The sequence below is a fragment of the Pelobates fuscus genome, chromosome 6 (genome assembly GCF_036172605.1).
Source record: "Pelobates fuscus isolate aPelFus1 chromosome 6, aPelFus1.pri, whole genome shotgun sequence".
NCBI classification, from domain to species: domain Eukaryota; kingdom Metazoa; phylum Chordata; class Amphibia; order Anura; family Pelobatidae; genus Pelobates; species Pelobates fuscus.
Window position 1 is genome coordinate 143,398,906 of NC_086322.1, and position 13,416 is coordinate 143,412,321.

General features: G+C 46.0%; 1 protein-coding gene across 1 annotated transcript in view; it reads right to left on the reverse strand.

Annotated features, from left to right (window-relative positions):
• Positions 1-13,416, reverse strand: part of GSTCD (glutathione S-transferase C-terminal domain containing) — a 143,278-nt gene that overhangs the window by 21,373 nt on the left and 108,489 nt on the right. Inside the window, exons 6-8 of the mRNA XM_063458384.1 lie at positions 5,818-5,933; positions 4,606-4,650; positions 2,554-2,682 (exon numbers count right to left, since the gene is read on the reverse strand). Of these exons, the coding sequence (XP_063314454.1) occupies positions 2,554-2,682; positions 4,606-4,650; positions 5,818-5,933 (290 nt within the window). The remainder of the gene's footprint in view (positions 1-2,553; positions 2,683-4,605; positions 4,651-5,817; positions 5,934-13,416) is intronic.

The following is a 13,416-nucleotide window of genomic DNA, read 5'->3' on the forward strand; positions in this document are numbered from 1 at the left end:
TTTCTTACCCATGCTGATATACAACAGATTGTCCTCCAACTGTAGATTAAAGGCAGCTAATTAGCAAAAACAATCACCTTCTGCTTGACACACACAGATCACATTGCTCCCAATATAAAACAGTCCGTTTTAATCCTACACATACTCAGCCTCTGCAATACATTCCAACAGCTTTCCATCTGTTGCTGGATTATAACACATTGCAAATTCTTACAAAAGGGTGAGTGGTTCACTTAAATTAGGTCTACTGCTGGATAAGAGCCATCGTGATATTAAAGCCAGTGTCAATCATATAAATGAAGTTTAGCATTATATGCATCACTGAAACCCTTTTAAATTGAACATACTATCTGTATACCCCTTTTCAATAGATAATTGTATATTTTCTAGTGCGCTTAGCAATCAATCTTCCTTTCTGGTTGCAGTGCACTTTTACCCTTGTGTGAGTTTGTATTCCTGACTTCATTTAGAGCATGACCCTTGTCACGTCTTGTTTCTATATGCTAAACTTGCTTTGTCATAATCACTTGTTTATGTAGTTTACACACTGTAAAGTTCAGCGGAAAATGTTGGAATTTCTTCAACAAAATAAAATAATAATAATAACATTAATAAAACTGCATATTAAAGAACAGTTGCTACTAATTAGAATTCCTTATCACATACCTACCACCAAGAATAGACACATTTCAATCCCCGACACACACATACACACACCAAAAATAAGATGCACTCCCTTCCATGTCACATATACACACATCTACCACCAGCTCTGTCACACACCCACCCCTTGGCACTTACCCTCTACCATATAGCTACTTATGCCCCTCATATATCAATCATCAGCAATATGCCCAACACTAGTAGAATATTGTCACGGTTTGGGGTTATTGGGTTCATGAGACAGGAGACTGCAAAATGGGCCCTGTCACTTTAAAGAAAGTTTTTTATTATTCCAAAAATATAAAAAAAGATAGGAAAATCGAAAAAGCAAGGTCAGGCAGGAAAAAGGTTCACAGCCTAGGCCAAGGAAGAGTCTGAACATGGGAAATAACTAATCACTAAAGCAGTCAACTAACATAGACTAGGGCGAGTGACAACTCCCTTTCTAAATGTGGCCCCGCCTCTATGGGCAAAAGCGACACGCTCAGGTCACTCAGACCATCCTCCTAACCATCCTGCACCTCCCCCTCCAATTCTGGGGTCTCAGCTGAGTCCTAGAGTGGCTGAGGATGCAGGAGAGGATTGACATGAGCATTGTATTCTGCACAGTGCCGACCACCATGAGGGATGCCAACACAATGTAGAACCAGCATCCTGGTAGGTATTCACAGCACTAACCTTGTCTATGCCATGTTGCGACGCATACACAAATCACACACCTACTACCATATTTCCACTCGCTACGTCATACACACCCAATATCAGTAATATGCATTCACCTATATACTCTCATACACCCAATACCACACATATCTAACTGTTGGATATTGCACAACCCAAGTAAATGGGTAGCCGAGGGAACACAATAAATGAATAAATCCTGCATCCACATGCCATTACACCTTGGCTCACACATGATGTGTTTATCTGCATGTGTGTGTCTGGCATATGTAGAGTGTGTATCTATGAGAGTGCATCTGTATGTGTATGGCAATATGTATCTGTGTGTGTCTTTCACAGTCTATGTTGGTGTCTGTGAGTCCATATGTATATGTGAGAAAGTGTTGATGGAGGGCCCTGGTAACTTTCACATTAAAGAGACACAATAGGTACCCAGACCACTTCAGTTCATTGAAGAGGTTTGGGTACATATTTACAGGTCCCTTAACACTGCAAAGGTAATTATTGCAGTTATTAATTACCTGCAATAAGTACCTTTATGGGTTAACTCCGCCTCAAGTGGCTGTCTAGCAGACAACCATTAGAGGGACTTCCGGTAACTGGCGCTGGACGTCCTCACGCTATGCATGAAAACTTCCAGCGTCACCCAAATCTCCATAGCTAAGCATTGTATAATGCCTACCTATAGGGAAATCCTAATGCAAGCATGGCCATTGCCATGGATTTGGTCTCCACCGCGGCCGGCTGATGTCGGCAGGGGAGGAGCGGAGGCAGACCCAAGCCAGCACCGAGGGAGGCACTATAGGGAGCTATAGTGGCAGGAAAACAACTTTGTTTTCCTGGCCCTATAGTTTCCCTTTAAATTAAACTGACACAAAAGTTAAATTGCATTGTATTGCCTTTCAATATTTGGATGTGAAACCCATGTGATCTGAGAAGTGAGTGCGTCACAGTATTTTAAAGTTAAAAGATTAAAACGGGTCTTGAGCGGTAGCTATTTCAGATATTGTCATCAAAACAAATGCAGGTACTGCTCGGGAATGTAACTCCCACTAAACTTGGGGAGACCGCAACATGTATGTACTGATTCTGCCTGAGATTTGGACTCTCAGTTTCATGTTTCAACCAATGTTTTTGGTAGATCCCCACAAATTAAAAAATGAATCCTGCAAATTTGCAAAAAAAATCAGTTTCTGTTCCATCGCTTACCCCAATGTTAAACTTTCCAATGAAATAGTCCAGATTTGCTTGAACGAACCATATATTGGGTAATCCAAGCTCATCACTTCTTTCTTTTGCACGCATGAGTGATTCTTCTTTGTTTTCAATTAGAATAATCTGTTTACAATAGAGAACAAAACTTTCCTAGTTACTTAAACAAATATTATTATTTAGACAAACTAATATTATATGCTTCTGCATTTAAATGTACAGTACCCCAACATGTTAATAATGAATTTCTATTTACATGTAAACACACAGGGTTATTTACTGAAATGAGAATGTAAAGTGAATTTCAAAGTTAAGGTCATAATAGTCAAACTGGAAATAGTAATCTGTGCTTCGAGTTCGGCAACTTTGAATTTAAATTTGAAATTCACTTTGGTGAATAATCCTGGCAGTTTCTCATTTATAAATATCCTTACAAGCAGGTTGTGATTATAACAATTGTAGCTAGTGGTAAAATCAGCACTGCAGGAATGTCCATGGGATTCATAATACAATTTCTGTCTGATAATATGTGTTACAGGACTGAAGTACTTAAAATGTTTGTGTGCGTTTAAAAAAAAAAAAAAAAAAAAAAAATCTTTTAGGGCTACATTATAATTGTTTTACCTAACCTGGAGCTCTATATTTAAGGCAATTATGAGTTATTGGGCGGACACTAGACTGATTGCATTACAAAATTGCTGTTGTAGTCATTGATGGCCAGAGGGACACGAAGTAGGGTAAATCTTGGTTAAAGATCTGCAAATTATTAACTTTGATATTCTTAACAAATCCAAGCGAGGTAACTTGAATAGGGCCCTTGGTACCGTGGACCCAGCCCTCAAGTGAAGCCAAAGCAGACACAATCCCTTGGGTAACAACTCGGGAAACATGCCTCCATCTGTGACATGCCTATGGAACAGTGAAGGCATCCCTTCTAAGAATATACCACCCAAACTATTTATTATTTATATAATGCAACAGAAAACTGAAACAACACAATAAATGTGGCTTACTTCTGAAAGTCCCTCTTTTCGCGGGTTTTAACCATGAACTCCTGATTCTTAAAACACTGCAGCAAACAGAAAGTGCCTGAGATATTTCAGCCAATCCCTGTTCTCCAAGGCAAACAAATAAGAGAAGGAGTGACCATGTATGTGCATGCAAAGGATGCTAGTGGCCATAACCTAGGTAACATGGCATCTGGGGTGGAAATGTATTTTGGGAATCCTCCCCAACACCGAACTGGATACGGTTATAAAAGCGTCTCCCTCTGCACCTTCCTCAATCCCATACTGTTAGCGAAATTACATGTTTACATGGACATATGGACATTCATATGTACACACACATTAATATTCATATGTACTTAAATTCATGCACACACACGTTGATATACATACACACAGACTCATACACAAACATAGACACACACTGATATTTGATGTGGTGGATGGAGAAAGTTAGGAGTAGTGCCTTAATATAATCTCCGATGATATATGGAGGAGAAAGAATAAAAGGTGACAAGTGACAACAGGATTAAATAATGGGTTCCAACTGAAGGAACCAATGTTTTCAATTCTGTCAACAACACTTGTTCATAAAACCACAGAGATAACAGAGCAGTTGTTAAAATACAGCTCTATGTTGGTAGTTGTGAATTAACGCCATTAAGTAACATGCTTTTTTTCCCTTTTTCTTTCAAAAGATCCTATCATTGTATACGGCCTATAGTCATTTAAAGACGTGCTTTGTTTACCATAACATTGGTAAAAATAATTAATGTTCATCAAAGAACGTTCAGCCAGCAGTGAACAATAATTAATCCACTATTTCAAGGTAATGGAAAGGGTGAGAAGGCAGGAGAACAAGAGATTAAGATATGTTCCACAGGGAGAAAAGGCTCATTCTGACATTGATTAAAAAGCAGAGTACCTTTAAGTATGCCCCTTTGTTTTTCTAAATCCATTTTCAATCGGGTATATACATTGCTGTGTTTGTTTAGTAACAGAAAAGTCAGCATTCTCTATTAACATAATCTGGATGCTTTACCTGGCATAATGGTAGCATGTGAGCCAAGACAATCCCAACGTGGCCCTGTGAAAGGAGAAGCAAAGAGTGAGCCTGGCTAATCTTCTACAAGTAAAACATTTCAAGTACTTCCTATGTATTTAGGTCTTTGTAACAGCCATTGGTCTCGTACAAATGCAAACACTCCTTTACATGTTTGCCAAAATAACCGTGTGAGGCTGCAGCTGTTTACTGAGCTTTACTATTATGAATAGGATTTAGCAAGTTATTCAATTATTGATATACTCCTGCAGAGGAACAAGCACTGATAGGTTGGTGTGCCTATTTGGATTTCTTCAAAATATCTCCTTTAATATACGTAAATGTTTGTTTTCATTTTGACTGGTTTGTAGATATGCAATATATTTCTGTTGTTTCTGTTGCTCCCTGCTTTGTACTGTGTGGCCTGAGAAAGGAAAAAAGCTACAGATTGTATAATTTAGTATTTTTACTCAAACTCTTTTGGTATTATGAGGATAATAAAACTACAATTTTAACATGGAAGAAATGCAATGTTTTGTGTTTTTTTTTGCACAACAAACTTTGTTTAATGCAGCTTAATCCGTTTACACTATGCTATTTGACTTTCTTTGACTGACATGTGCATCGTCTCTCTAAAGCACTAATTAGTTACATTAGAATAAAAGTGAACTGCCCAACTTGCTGCAACATTTACTGTGGATAGTTCGGATGATGGAACAACATATTTTTACATAATGTAACTTATATGACCGTCAAATGACTAGAAAAAACAATAAAATATCTTGAAATAAAAGTCATCTCCTCAAAGTGATCAGGAAAACAGATATTACCGGTAAGTGCATTTCCTAAGGAAAAAACCCCAACAGTCATCCATCATACCATCAGAATTAATCAAGACAAATACTGAAAGGGTTTCTGTAGCTTATTCTGTTGGTTTATAAATGTTATAAAATAATGAATGTTAACATTCTTATAGAGAAATCAATGCCAATCTTGATAGATTTTCTTCGGTCAAGTTGTTTAGATATTACATGTAACTTTAAACCCTGAATTTAATACCTCTTTATGTCTTCAACAGACTCTACTATATAAATAATTGACCTTATTCTCTGGGAATTACTGTGGAATAATTCTACAAGAAGATGTTAGAAAAATGCATTGCATTCTATTTTCTAATGATTCAAGTATTTGAAAATAAACACAAAACATTACCCCTCCACTGCAGAAATCCACGATACAGTCTCCAGGCTTAGCCATGTTCGTCACTACAGATAAAAAGTTGTTCAGCTGCTGTTGTTTCCTCAGAGCCCGATCACTGGACATTTTTCCTGTGGAGTGGAATTAAACATGGTTACCAATATAAATGTATATGTTTAGTCCAGATGTGGTAAAAATCCATCAGAATCTACAATTTGGTTCAGTTAGGGTCTTTCCCAGTACTATGCTTCTATTTAAAAAAATGTACGTCATTATCTGCATACATTTTAGTAGTTTTAACTTGCTACTTGTTTGTTACTTCTGTTTGTACAGACTCAATTCTGAAAGAGACTGTGACTTCACCCTATAACTGTGGTATTTTTAGTATTATACATAGTTCTTTCCTGTATATAGTAAGAAGCTCCCATCATTGATATATTCAATAAGCTCTCACACGTCTCACAGAAATATAAACAGAGGTTCCTTCGTTTGTGTCCTGTTTCCAGCTCAATGACAGTTCTGTAGCTGCTGGGTATGGCCTTCCACATAGCTCTTTGTCTCCTGTATCTGAGTATCTCAAGCTGATTCTGATGCCTCATCGATGGTTCCCATTTCGACCTGGGCTTCCTGAAGCTCGGTCTTCTATACCTTCCTCAGGTCCAGTAGTAGCCTTTTGATATCTCCTTTTGTGGAGGGGGAAGAATCCTCATCGGAATCAGACCTTTGTACTCGCCTCCGGATCTTGTCGACTTCTCTGAGGCCTCTGCCTCACGCTGCACCTCGTACGCCATTTTGGAAAGTAAGCGATCTCAAAAGAAAGCCTGATGTAAGGCAATTCGCCACCCTCAGAGCAGTGAGCTTTTCTGTGTTTGCTCCCCATAATGTCATCTGAGGGGGTCATGATGCTTGGTAGCCGGTATGTGTACTTCGTCCGCGGCAAATATAGGATTTTCGCTAGCCGGAATTGGGTCTCCACTTGAGCACGTCTAGTCTCTAAATCAGATTGAATACATTTCATTTAGAGGAAAAAACCTATCTAAAAATATTTTTAGATTTAAGACAGGTCTCGACAAATACCAGCCCTGGCACCTTTGATTTGACAGCCCATTCCCTCCTCCTCCTGTCTCTTGATCTCTGCGCGCCGGGAGGAAGTGAACTGTAACTACTTCCTCCCGGCGCTGAGGGGCGCTGGGGAATGACAAGCTGGCAGGACACCACATGTCTCTGCTCGCCACTTGCATGCCCATTCCCGAGAGCCGCCCACCTATCTGCACGCACGCCCATTCCGAGCCCCCCTTACCACATTTCTATTTCACATGCCCATTCCACCGAGCTGCCTGCCAGCTCATTTCCCCAGTTTGGTTCAACACCAGGTGGGAAGTAGTTCAGTTCCCTTCACTTCCTCCCAGTGCTCAGAGAGCTGCACGGTGATACAGAGACAGGAGGAGTCTGGACCAGCTGCAGTCCACTCTTATCAGCTGCATCTAGCCCCACTGTAACCTGCTGCTGCCCAGTCCCACTGGACCCCTAGGAAAGCCACCCTCCTGCGCCCAGAAGTTAGGAAACAGGAGGATGGTTAAAAGATGTATTTTTCTTTCTGTGTATGTATATCTGTCATGTGTGTATGTCTGTATGTGTATTTGTCTGTGTGTATCTAGGAATCTTTGTGTGCGTGTATCTATTTGAATGTATCAAATAATAATTTTAAAAAATATTACTTTGTGAGTGTGTGAGACATGTGTGTGTCAGTGTGTGTCACTGTCAATTTGTGTATGTGTGTCTGTCTGTTTGTGTGTATATCTGTCTGTCAGTGAATGTGTATGTTTAGGTCACATGGGAATTATGTTTTTACTTACATTTTATTCCCAAGAGCGTATCTGTCTTGCCGCGGTTGGCTTCCCTCCATGGCGGAGATAATCAATCTTGATTATCTCAGCCAATACAATGCTTTCCTATAGGAAAGCATTGGGAAGCTATTGAGCATGCGAGGCAAAATGCTGCACCAATCAGAATCTCCTGATAGAGATGCATTAAATCAATGCATCTCTATGGGAATGTTCAGGGTTTCCATAAAGAGCGTGGAGACGCTGAATGAAGGTGCTGCACATTGTGCAGCACTGAGGTACGACACACTTTAGTGGCTGTTTGAGTGACTGCCACTAGAGATATTACTGGGTGGTAATGTAATCACTGCCTTTTCTCTGAAAACACAGTGTTTACAATGGAAAGCTAGCAGGAACAGGCTATAGACACCAGAGCCCCTACATTAAGTTACGGTGGTTCTGGTGACTATAGTGTCCCTTTAAGAATTGTATTTTTGTCGTTGGAAAAAACGGTCGACTAACTTTTTTGGCTGGCTCCTACATTCAATGCAAATTTGTCTAGCCCCAAATTAAGATACATTACAATACAAAGGTTATTAAGCATGAAATAGTGATTAGTCATGTAGCATGAGGCTGTATATTCATACAATATTTAAATTTTTGGGTCAATTATTTTAATTAATTCAAGTTAAAATACCTCTAAAGTCACTCAAACCCCTTCATTTCAATGAAGGTCTGAGTGCAGTGGTCCCATAATTTTTTTTTATATATTTTTTTTTGTAGTGCTTAAGGTTACATACACGCGTGTATCAGCTGATACAAGCCATTGAAACAACAGAGAATTAACATTTGCATGGCAGTTATTAACAGCACAGTTTTATAAAAGGAAGCAGGCTAGGTAGAGATGTCTAATACTTTAAATTCAATAGAGCAGGTAGCTGCAGTAGGTTAGACACATCGAGTAGCTTTAAAGGCTTGTAACAATTAACATAAGCTATACAGGTTTAGGTGGGACGTCTCGGTTCCAGTGCAGCATATTCATACCATTAAACATAGATTAGGTAGTCTGACCATCTATCATTGCTTATTATGCTGATGAGTCGTCAGTGGATGAAGGTCAACTAATGAAGTACATGTTAGGTAGCTTTGGAGTCGAGGGGCTGCACTATGTTTGGTCAACATTATTAGTAGTCAGGGTGTGTCGATTGCAGGTGGTTACGTTTGGATTTGTGTATTCCCTACATATCTAGTTATGGTCATATAGCGTGTGAGAGCAAGTAGGGTGTAAGATTATCTCAAGTTTTGAGTGTAGCGCAGGGTGTTGTACTTGAAGTGGGTAGCGAGACCCGTTGTGGTGAGAGGTGGTCTTCGTTGGTGTGTTACCCCTAACCAGAGGGGCGGCGGGGGGGAAAAATGTCAGCTCAGTTTGCTGGCCTGGGCTATGGTGGCGTGGCTGTATTTCCCTCCCTGTACCTGTCAGAACTGCGATTTCAGGCGTCACATGTAAACAGAAAATAATTCAAAACAATTAGTCCCAAGGTCCATGTCGATGGCAGAAATATGTCTTTATATGGCAGCAACTTCGGCCCTGTGGTCATGCCGTCTGCTGTTGTCAGGGTTGTGGGCTCGGTGTCGTCCTTTCTCGTGGGGTGAACGGCTTGCTGGTGGCTGGGTCTCCCATTTCGTGCTGGGACTCTTGTGGTAAGTCGGCTGGTAGGTCTGGTAGTCCGAGTCAGAGGCGGCTCTAGACTTTATGAGGCCTTAGGCGAAACGCAAACATGAGGCCCCACTAACAAAAAAGTGTCACATATACACATTGACGCACTGTCTACCTGTGTATGTGCCTGAGAGTGTGTCTGACAGAGAGTATCCTTGTGTGTGCGAATGTATGTCTCTGTGAGCATGTTTGTGTTTTTGTCTGAGACCCTATGTGTATGGGGTAGCTGATGGTGAGAGGGAGCGGGGGGTGTGATGGTGAGAGGGAGTGGACGGTGATGGTGAAAGGGAGCGGGGGGTTGATGGTAATGTGAGAGGGAGCAGGGGGTGATAGTAATGTGAGAGTGAGAGGGGGTAATGTGAGAGTGAGAGGGGGTAATGTGAGAGTGAGAGGGGGTAATGTGAGAGTGAGAGGGGGTAATGTGAGAGTGAGGGGGTTAATGTGAGAGTGAGGGGTTAATGTGAGAGTGAGGGGGTTAATGTGAGAGTGAGGGGGTTAATGTGAGAGTGAGGGGGTTAATGTGAGAGTGAGGGGGTTAATGTGAGAGTGAGGGGGTTAATGTGAGAGTGAGGGGGGTTAATGTGGGAGTGAGGGGGGGTAATGTGAGAGTGAGAGGGGGGTAATGTAAGAGTGAGGGGGGTTAATGTGAGAGTGAGAGGGGTTAATGTGAGAGTGAGAGGGGGTAATGTGAGAGTGAGAGGGGGGTAATGTGAGAGTGAGAGGGGGTAATGTGAGAGTGAGAGGGGGGTAATGTGAGAGGGGGGTAATGTGAGAGTGAGAGGGGGGTAATGTGAGAGTGAGAGGGGGTAATGTGAGAGTGAGAGGGGGGTAATGTAATGTGAGAGGGGGGTAATGTGAGAGTGAGAGGGGTTAATGTGAGAGTGAGAGGGGGTAATGTGAGAGTGAGAGGGGGGTAATGTGAGAGTGGGGGGGTAATGTGAGTGGGGGGGTAATGTGAGAGTGGGGGGGGGGCTAATGTGAGAGTGAGAGGGGGTAATGTGAGAGTGAGAGGGGGGTAATGTGAGAGTGAGAAGGGGGTAATGTGAGAGTGAGAAGGGGGTAATGTGAGAGTGAGAAGGGGGTGAAGTGAGAGTGAGAAGGGGGTGATGTGAGAGTGAGAAGGGGGTGATGTGAGAGTGAGAAGGGGGTGATGTGAGAGTGAGAAGGGGGTGATGTGAGAAGGGGGTGATGTGAGAAGGGGGTGATGTGAGAAGGGGGTGATGTGAGAAGGGGGTGATGTGAGAAGGGGGTGATGGTGAGTGGGGGGAAGCTGAGGGTGGTGACGGAGGGTTATGCTGAGGGTGGTGATGCTGAGGGTGGTGGGGGGTAATGCTGAGGGTGGTGGGTGGTGATGCTGAGGGTGGTGGGGGGTGATGCTGAGGGGGGTGAGGGGGGTGATGCTGAAGGTGGTGGGGGGAGTGATGCTGAGGGGTGGTGAAGCTGAGGGTGGGGTGAGGCTGAGGGTGGTGGGGGGTTATGGGGGATGGTGAGGCTGAAGGGGTAATGGTGAGGGTGGTGGGGGTGAGGCTGAGCGTGGGCAGGGGTGAAGCTGAGGGTGGTGGGGGTGAAGCTGAGGGTGGTGGGGGGTGATGGTGGTGGGGGGTGATGGTGGTGGTGGGTGTAGCTGAGGGTGGTGGGGGTGAGGCTGAGGGTGGTGGGGGTGATGGTGGTGAGGGGTGAAGGTGAGGGTGGTGAGGGGTTGATGGTGGTGGGGGTGATGGTGGTGGGGGTTAAGCTGAGGGTGGTGGGGGGTGAGGCTGAGGGTGGTGATGGTGGGTGATGGTGGTGGGGAATGAGGCTGAGGTTGGTGGGGGTGATGGTGACGGTGGTGGGGGGGTGAAGCTGATGGTGGTGGTGGGTGTAGCTGAGGGTGGTGGGGGTGAGGCTGAGGGTGGTGGGGTTGATGGTGGGGAGGGGTGATGGTGAGGGTGGTGGGGGTGATGGTGGTGGGTGGTGAGGCTGAGGGTGGTGGGGGTGAGGCTGAGGGTGGGGAGATGGTGGTGGGGGTGAGGCTGAGGGTGGGGTGAGGCTGAGGGTGGTGGGGTGATGGTGGTGGGGGTTAAGCTGAGGGTGGTGGGGGGTGAGGCTGAGGGTGGTGATGGTGGTGGGGAATGAGGGTGGTGGGGGTGATGGTGGGGAGGGGTGATGGTGAGGGTGGTGGGGGTGATGGTGGTGGGGGTGAGGCTGAGGGTGGTGGGGGTGATGGTGGGGAGGGGTGATGGTGAGGGTGGTGGGGGTGAGGCTGAGGGTGGTGGGGGTGATGGTGGGGAGGGGTGATGGTGAGGGTGGTGGGGTGATGGTGGTGGGTGGTGAGGCTGAGGGTGGTGGGGGGTGAGGCTGAGGAGATGGTGGTGGGGGTGAGGCTGAGGGTGGGGTGATGGTGGTGGGGTGAGGCTGAGGGTGGTGGGGGTGATGGTGGTGGGGGGTAAAGCGGAGGGTGGTGCGGGGTGGTGGTGGGGGGTGAGGCTGAGGGTGGTGGGGGGTGATGGTGAGGGTGGGGGGTGAGGCTGAGGGTGGTGGGGTTGATGGTGGTGGGGGGTGAAGCTGAGGGTGGTGGGGGTGATGGTGGTGGGGGTGAGGCTGAGGGTGGTGGGGGTGATGGTGGTGATGAGGCTGAGGGTGGGGTGGTGGGGGTGAGGCTGAGGGTGGTGGGGTGATGGTGGTGGGGGTTGAAGCTGAGGGTGTTGGGGGTGATGGTGATGGTGGTGGTGGGGGGTGAAGCTGAGGGTGGTGGGGGTGATGGTGGTGGGGGTGAGGCTGAGGGTGTTGGGGGTGATGGTGGTGGGGGGTGAAGCTAAGGGTGGTGGGGGTGATGGTGGTGGGTGAGGCAAAGGGTGGTGGGGGGGGTGATGGTGGTCGGGGGTGAGCCTGAGTGTGGTGGGGGGTGATGGGGAGGGAGAGCCTACCTTTTCCTGGTGGTCCAGTGGGCTCCCTGGTGGTCCGGTGGCCCCTGCTCCTGGTCTGCAGCTCCACAGAGCTGCAGACCGTGTAATCTCGCGAGATTCAGAGCGTTGCCGTGGTAACCCGCGGCAACGCTCTGATTGGCCAATTCTCGCGAGTCACATGGTCTGCAGCTCTGCACACTGCGGAGCTGCAGACCAGTGTCTGCGGTGGCCGGCCTGGCAGCAAGGAGGGGCCTCGCACCCGGCGGCATACCGGGCAAGCCGCCGGGCCCCCTCCTGGTGTCAGGTCCTCGGTCAGTGACCGAGGACCTGACACACTCTGCCAACAGGCGGTTTAGGCGGCCGCGAGGCCCCAGCCAGCGCGAGGCCTTAGGCGGCCGCCTAAACCGCCTAATTAGAGAGCCGCCTCTGGTCCGAGTTTCGCCAGAAGCGCGGGTGCCTCTCCATCTGATGTTATCTTGTGGGTGATATCGTTGTGGGGGACTAGCAGGGATATTTGCGGTCCCCATCGATATGGCACCCCGGGGGTACGTAGGTGACTCTTGTGACAGTGTCCTGCGCCATTGTAACGTGGCCCGGGTTAAGTCCTGATAGAACGACAACTGGGCCGTTTCAAACGTAAGGGGGGGTATTGCCTCTGGTTGCAGCCAAGAGTTGGGTTTTATCGCGTGTGGAGGCGCATCGTAGGATGACATCCCTAGCGGGTGTATTAGGTGTCCTGGAGGTCACCGGGAGTCTGTATATGCTGTCCAGCTCAAATTTCCGGTTTACTGCTGGCGGCAGGATGGTGGCTAGGAGTCTGCGAATGTAGTGCGGCAGTTCGTCGGCCTGGATATCTGCGGGTATGCCCCGGATTTTTACGTGGTTTCGCCTGGCCCGGTCTTCCTGGGTAGACAGTTGCAGCTTTTTGCTGCAGGGCTTGTAGTTGTTCCATGGCGTTTTTCATGTTTGCCATGTCGGTTTGAAGATCTGATACGTCTTGCTCTGTCGTTTGGACACGCTCCGTGACATTGTGCATGTGCATGTCAGTTTTCAGGCGCCCCACATCCGCAGCCAGCGTATGTCCTTTATCCAGTTTTGGAGATCTTGCTTGGTGGCAAAATTTGTGTCTCCCGGTGTTGCGTTTGTTACCGGCATTGTGAGTGCCAGGTCTGTTTGGGTTGAGAAGTGG